At 42.0% G+C, this 7251-nt stretch overlaps 2 protein-coding genes across 2 annotated transcripts; both read left to right on the forward strand.

Moving 5' to 3' along the window:
• The first annotated feature begins 98 nt into the window (after positions 1 to 98).
• cmc4 (C-x(9)-C motif containing 4 homolog (S. cerevisiae)) lies at positions 99 to 932 on the forward strand. The gene is made up of 3 exons (XM_076086355.1): positions 99 to 233; positions 315 to 374; positions 479 to 932. The coding sequence occupies exons 2-3, from the start codon at positions 317 to 319 to the stop codon at positions 613 to 615; spliced, it is 195 nt and encodes a 64-aa protein (XP_075942470.1). The 5' UTR covers positions 99 to 233; positions 315 to 316; the 3' UTR covers positions 616 to 932.
• A 1170-nt stretch (positions 933 to 2102) lies between these two features.
• Positions 2103 to 6981, forward strand: LOC142945051 (hsp90 co-chaperone Cdc37-like). The gene is made up of 8 exons (XM_076086354.1): positions 2103 to 2486; positions 2949 to 3230; positions 3474 to 3579; positions 3667 to 3782; positions 3866 to 3988; positions 4623 to 4805; positions 4902 to 4973; positions 5115 to 6981. The coding sequence occupies exons 1-8, from the start codon at positions 2379 to 2381 to the stop codon at positions 5274 to 5276; spliced, it is 1152 nt and encodes a 383-aa protein (XP_075942469.1). The 5' UTR covers positions 2103 to 2378; the 3' UTR covers positions 5277 to 6981.
• Positions 6982 to 7251: the final 270 nt, after the last annotated feature.

Genomic DNA, 7251 nt, shown 5'->3' on the forward strand with positions numbered 1-7251 from the left:
TTACTGTTTATTCATATCTGCCATTTGTGTTGTACTCACCTCGCGCCACCAGATGTGCTGCACTTTTTTAAAGAGATGACTTAATTGGCTATCGGCACGTCACGTGATCAAAACATTGCCTCGCAGTCGCAGGAGGAAGTAGCGTTAGCTCCGCGCGCGGCTAACACCAGCAGCAGACGACCTCTAACCTGAGACCTCACCGACTATCCTGATCGATTGATCGATCGATACAGGTGGGAGTCGGTCCGCAGTGACGCAGTGCCTGATGTTTATTGACACACTTCTGAATGCTGTCCCTCTCTGTTCCCTTTCAGGTATGCCACAGAAAGACCCGTGTCAAAAGCAAGCCTGCGCAATACAACAGTGTCTACAAGGTACATACAGCAGTCACTTCAAAGATGTTGCTGAAGCAAATCCTGCATGTGTCGTTTAGCTAACCCCCCCCCCCTCTCCCCTCCCTGTGGTCCTCGTCCTGCAGCCAACAGATACGTGGAGAGCATGTGTGCGGACGTGATCAGGGACATGCGGCGGTGCTGCGACTCTCATGCGGGAACCTCCATCTGCTGCTCCGGGTTCAAGGACTCCAAACCCACGGAGAGCAAAAGTAACAAATAGCTCCCTTTAGCCCGTAGCTGTTGATGGGAACAATGGAGGAAAGGGACATTGTATCAATGTGTTATTGACTGTAACAGTGTAACAGGCCTTACTTCGTTGTGTAGCAGACATCTTCACATGTCATTGCAGAAAGGCATATTGGTTCCATGGATCCTACAGTTGGCACACAAACAGCCCATAGTATATGAAGTATATGTTATCAACTACACCTGTATTTGAGAATTTGACAAAATGTCACACTTCTGTGGCACAACATTTAGTGGGGCATTACAGCGTAAGATGAATCATGTATTTATTAAAGGGAATCGTTTTCTGTGTCTTTTCATGTCATTGTGTCCACACCCTGTGATGAAGTATGAGCCACATGTTCGTGCATGTCAGCACTGAGATACTGAGACATATTGCAGATGTGACTGTTAGAGTTCACTCATGGTGAACCCACACAGGAGATTTAGATTATTTGGCTGGTTAGACCCAAAGACTGTAGATAAAGATTTGCTCAACACAAGAAGATAATTTAGCAATACATTGAGTTTGGCTTTAAAAAAAAGAAGCAATTTCAGCTTTGTAGACATCAAACTTAGTTTACCTGGACAGGGAATGTAACACCTCATCGTGTGCATGAAACATTGTTTCTCTAGGTTTGATCAGCATTGAGCTCTGTGTCTACTGAATTAGTTTCCATTAGATAGACTGTAGGGTACATCTCTCTTCTACAGTGACGTTCTCTCTGTGTGATGGCTGTATGTCAGGCCTCATACGCCTCATGTATTAGAAAGAAGCCCTTGATTGCTTGACTTGCCTATGTACCGTTTCATTATTTATTGGTCAATGTGCCGTCCTTAAAGAGTTATTTTCAAGAGCCACATTTCCAAAAAAAATTAAAATCCATAAACTTGAGGAAAGAGGCCAAATTTACTTTCTTTCAAATGTTTAATAAACTATAAATATATATTACTGCATTCATAAGTATTTCAGTATTTCATACACATTTGCATGAATCAGACTACACATTGCACACAGTACAATGTTTACTATTGCACCCTGAAGCAGTTCAAATGCAAATTTAAAATAATTAAAGTTTAAACAGCGGAATATAAGAGAGAAACCGTTTTTTATATAGCTGTTTACCAGATGGAGGGAAAATAACAGTGATTGATTCGTTTTTGATAGAATTGTGAACTTTAGTTATAGGCCTATTACTGCTTTAGTTTAATTATAGGCCTATTACTGCATGCATATATATATATATATATATGCCAGGGAGGTTTTGGAAAACACTCACATAAAAAAAGGTGAGAACAAAAAACTTAAATGATTATTTTTTTAAACATAATTTACAAAGATAGATCACGTATGTTGAATTAATTAATGTTTGTTATGTTAATAAACGGTTGATTCAGGCAAATTCACAGCCACCGATGCAGAAAAACAGAAGCTCATCTTTTCTGTCTTCCGGTGTCCTACGTCCGTGTGACGTAATGACGCACTCACGTCAAACGGAAATTTGCAGCAGCAATTCTTTCTAGAAAATCTGAAGCCGTTTGTCGCTAGCCCGCTCCAGGTCGGTCTATCGAAGTTTATCTGGGCTTTAACACAGCCGGCCGCCGCGTTGAAGACTAACACACGTATCTGGAAAAAAGTGCGTAGTTTGTGTGTTATCTGCCTTTTGTAGGTCGGAGGTCCCGGTTCTCCTCGTTTAGCGCACTAACTTCACGTTAGCCGAGTCATCTCCGGAGCTAACGCTGTGAGGCTCTAACGTCATGTCGAGAATAGACTACAGCGTGTGGGACCACATCGAGGTGTCAGACGATGAAGATGACATCCACCCCAACATCGACACACCCAGCCTCTTCAGATGGAGACACCAGGTACACGTTTAAATATATATATATATATATATATATATACACATTATACTGTAACCTTTAGCTGGTCAGTGTTTCCTGTGCTCACTGCGGGGCTGTGTACCAGTGATGAGATGATCACAGTGGAGTGGGTAACAACTCTCCAGCTTTCAGGTTGCTGTTCACTTGAAGATTAAGATCCCTCATTAAACTGTTAAGGGTGAACCATAAGGATGCATTTTAGGATCTTTACTTTTCTCTATTTGTATTATTATCATTATTTATGTGCTTAAATGTTTGTTAACGTCCATGTTCAGTGCCTGAGGTCCCCCCTATAATGAGCTGGTGCATCTCAAGTGGTTTATCCTCTAATTAAATTTAGATTGAAATAAAATAAGTTATTTTTGGTGGCCATCCTCCGCCTTCTACCACCTGCTTCCTGTTGTTGGGACTGATATGTGACTGTATTCATGTTTGTTCTTTCAGGCTCGTGTGGAGCGAATGGAAGATTTTGAGAAAAAAGGCGAAGACTTGAAAAAGGCACATGTCGAATGTCGGCGTAAGCTGGCGGAGGCACAGAAGAAAATACAAGAGCTGACTATTTCATCGACCGATGACGCCAAAGCAGAGCTGGGCAAAGCGCAGGCCGAGGAGAAGAAGCTGAAAAAGGAGGAGCGGGATTGGGAGAAGAAGTCGACGGAACATAACCGGGAAGAGAAGAAGATGCCGTGGAACGTCGACACGCTCAGCAAGGAGGGTTTCAGCAAGGTGAGGCAGATGTTCTACGCTAAGCAACACATTTGCAGCAATCTGATGCGCTGCGATTCAAAATAGATTTTGATTTTACTTCTAAAAACACTGCTCCTGTCGTTGAAGCGTTCATTCCTTCTGTAGTTTGTCTTTGTGTCCGTGGCTTCATAATGTACTTATCTCTGACTCTTCTTCTGATTCCTGATACTAATCTTTAAACCTCTCCAGTTTGTAACGATGATTCTCTGCTTCCCTCCACAGAGCGTTGTCAATCTCAAACCTGACTCTGCTGATGAGACCGAAGAAGACAAGGAGCGAAAGCACAAAACCTTTGTGGAGAAAAATGAGAAGCAGATCAAACATTTTGGTGAAGATTATTGACATCCATTCATCCATGCATGTTGCAGAGTATCGGTATTATAGGAAAGTAGATTCATTGCTGTCTTCACTACAGGCATGATGCGACGTTGGGACGACAGCCAGAAGTACCTCTCTGACAACTCTGATCTAGTGTGTGAAGAGACCGCCAACTACCTGGTCATCATGTGCATCGACCTGGAAGTGGAGGAGGTAAAGACGACGACAAAAGGATGTGTTTTTGTGGGCCGTAACTACGAGATACTCTTTATTCACGTTCTTTATTCTTTTTGCAGAAACACTCATTGATGGAGCAAGTGGCTCATCAGACCATTGTCATGCAGTTCATTCTAGAGTTGGCCAAAAGCCTCAAGGTGGACCCCCGCGGCTGCTTTCGGCAATTCTTTGCCAAGATCAAGGTGACTTCATTTTATTTGGATGCGACGAAATCGAGTGAAATAGTTCCTCGTGCTTTTTGAACGAAAGCTCCCGGAGCTATGAAGAAAACAGGAACAGACAGCGACTGCTTTACTTTTAATGTTACGAAACTGAGAGAAATTCTTTCTCTTTGTCCTAAATCAATACTAGAGTACTTGTTTTACAGTGCTGTGCGTATTTGACCAATCGGCAATCGTCGTCCTTTAAACCCCACCCCGAATGTTCCCGTACATGTTCCCTCTCTCTCTCGCTCTTTCACTCGGTATCTCGCTTTAATGCCTCTACTTCTTGTGTTTCATCGTAAAGTGACTTCCTCCTTCGTAACATTTGTGCTGGAGCTGTGTTTAGTCCTTTGTCCAGCGTTTTGCTGCCTTCTCTGGTTGAAAATGTCCAGCCTGCTCAGCCTCAGACCAGACCTAGCAGCAGGACGAGAAGTTAAACCGCTGTAGATCAGCAAAGACAAGATTTTCACGGGGTGTTAAGTTGCTCCTGAGTTCCTCAAAAGATTCCTGTCTTGGAAACATCACAATTAATACAAATGCTAATTGAAATATTCAATTAAATGCTCATATTTGACTGCGACCCACACACCAAATGACGTGTCCCCCCTCCCAGACCGCAGATCAGCAGTACCAGGATGCTTTCAATGACGAGCTGGACTCATTTAAGGAGCGGGTTCGGGGCCGGGCGAAGATCCGCATCGAGAAGGCCATGAAGGAATACGAGGAAGAGGAGCGACAGAAGCGCCTGGGACCTGGAGGACTCGATCCTGTGGATGTGTACGAGTCCCTGCCAGCTGTAAGTTCTTCAAGAAGCCTCGGCACTCTGCCTTCATGTTATGTTGTTGGTTCATAAAGTGCCTAAAAAAAAAAAATAATCTGTTCTTAATTGCAGGAGATGCAGAAATGCTTTGATGATAAAAACATCCAGCTGTTACAAGATGTTATTAGCAAAATGGACCCGACGGTATGTTCCCTTGTTGAAGCCGACAGTCTTATTTCTTTTTATGATAAATGTCTGCTGGGGATCATATGTAAATGTATAGTTATGAGTATTTTTCTACCTACTTTGAGTTTGTTAATAATTGTGATTGTTTGAATGATTTAGGAGGCGAAGGTTCACATGAAGCAGTGCATAGAATCGGGCCTTTGGGTCCCCAACTCCAAGACAGACGATGGGGATGAGAAAGAGGAAGACGGTACTTACGAGGAGGTGAAACAGGAGCCCGAGGAGGTGAAACAGGAGCCCGAAGAACCGAAGAAGGAATGACCAACATTGACCCCACGATATGTTTCCGCAATGTACCCACCTACTGTATTGCGCCCCCACAATGTGTATGACTAGTTTGCCAATCATGGAACAATGATATAACTTCTGTAAAATGCTAAACTGAGACTTGAGGTATTAGTGTTCAGCTAGCTGCACAACTGCGTCGCATCAGTAACTCCTGCTGCTCGTGTTTAGGACTTTTATTTGTTTGGACGTCGGCTGTATTCTTCCATGTACTCGTATGCACCTGTCGGTCTGTGTGGGAGAGCCGGCCTGCTTCACTTTTGCTGTCGTATGGTTAAAAATGTTCCAGACGTTTTCAGGTTGTGCATTTACTGAATTGAATGGAAGGGTTTACCAAATTTGTGATTTGTTTTGTTCGACTTTTAAGGCTTTAGCGATCGATGTATTCAGCTGGTTATTTCCCAGAAGTGACATTTTCTACAAACTTGCTTAACTAATGGTTGAATTATATCCAACTACTCAAAACTCAGGTGTTGTGGTTTTGTCTAGAAACTCGAGGTGTGGGTGCCTTGCTTTTCAAATCATAAGATTAAAGAGTTAGTCATAAGAGAATAAGCTGTTTAAACACGGAGCAGCTCCATCTGTGCATTGGTTTTCTAACGAAGCATTACATACATGTGACACTCCGTGGTAGTGTGGGTAAATACATATGATATGGGCTCAGGAGCATCACAGTGCACATTAAACAGGAAAAGACACAACCAATACTAAACACAAAAGCAGTCCTTGCAGTCCTAGATAGGCGTGGTTGGATTCTACACTTTTACTTTTGATGCTTTTATTTTGAAGGTGACAGAGCTGACATAAAAATCAACAAATATTAAGTGAAACAGCTTAAACAAAGGCATTGTTTGTCTATGTTGGATACCACCAAATACCAGAGATGCTCCCAAGTCTGTGTTTTGTGTCCAGGTCAAGTCTCTTATGGTTGCTCAGCACCTGACAAAATATCTAAGGAATTCAAAGCGTTTACTGTTTCATCTCTTCGCATAAGGTGTCAGCATTGACTGATTGGTTGCTATATAATCACTTTAAACAGGCTATTGCGATGTAATAAGAAAACGTTCCTTTAAAGCAGGGGTAGGCAACATTAACCTTTATACTTTTCCATAAGCATACAATAATAACTAACCTATTTTTCAATGACAGAGTACAACCCTATTATAATTACACTGGGTCTCAGCTGATAATCGACTGTAATTTAACACATCCCTCTAGTCTCACAAGATGCTCACTAGTCACTTTTTTGAGCCCAAGTCTTTCAGGGACCAGGTCAAGTCTCAAATCTGTGTGAGCGACTTCAGTCCAAGTCCCCATCTCTGCTAAACAAGCCAGCTGACAGAAGCTAGTGCAGCTTCTTATTCCAAGCTTTAGTTTGAGATGATTTTATTGTGAAGGATGGCAGCACCCGATGAAAGGCAGAACAAACACCATCAAACTTTGACATGACACTGACAAAGGTGGCTACAGATGTCCTGAAATCGACACCCGACATCAAACAGCAGATGCTCATGAAGAAAAGTTGAAATGATGAAATCATGACATCTAGTGAAGAACAGTGGACCTACAACACAACATGACAACTGGATGAACCTGCTTCCTAAAGGCGCGTTTGTGGTTTTGATTTGACTTTGTTTTATGATGGTTGGTGAATAATGATAATACATCAAAGTGCATTGTTTGTATGGACTCATTCCATTCTTAATACATTTCAGCTCATCGCAGACTAATCGCAGGTGGAGCCGTTACCGTTCATTTATTACACCTGTTATTATCATCTTATTAAGGCAAAATGACTGCAATGAAAAGGTCTGCTCTGGTCACATTGACAGTGCATTACAACAAGTAAAAGCAAAGTATAATGACATATATATATATAATCTATACTATAGATAATTTTCACTCTTTGTATATATATATGTATTAATCTAAAACAATTTTACAAATGTAT

This window comes from Anarhichas minor, unplaced genomic scaffold, assembly GCF_050575085.1.
Source record: "Anarhichas minor isolate MPS153535 unplaced genomic scaffold, ASM5057508v1 ptg000007l, whole genome shotgun sequence".
NCBI lineage: Eukaryota > Metazoa > Chordata > Actinopteri > Perciformes > Anarhichadidae > Anarhichas > Anarhichas minor.

What these genes read in the sequence shown, in the direction of transcription:
- cmc4 (XM_076086355.1), top strand. Translation starts at nt 317, where the DNA reads ATGCCACAGAAAGACCCGTGTCAAAAGCAAGCCTGCGCAATACAACAG. An exon ending in AATACAACAGTGTCTACAAG is followed by an intron (nt 375 to 478) that starts GTACATACAGCA and finishes CTCGTCCTGCAG; the next exon opens with CCAACAGATACGTGGAGAGC.
- LOC142945051 (XM_076086354.1), top strand. Translation starts at nt 2,379, where the DNA reads ATGTCGAGAATAGACTACAGCGTGTGGGACCACATCGAGGTGTCAGAC. An exon ending in GCAAGGAGGGTTTCAGCAAG is followed by an intron (nt 3,231 to 3,473) that starts GTGAGGCAGATG and finishes TTCCCTCCACAG; the next exon opens with AGCGTTGTCAATCTCAAACC. An exon ending in GAAGCAGATCAAACATTTTG is followed by an intron (nt 3,580 to 3,666) that starts GTGAAGATTATT and finishes TCTTCACTACAG; the next exon opens with GCATGATGCGACGTTGGGAC.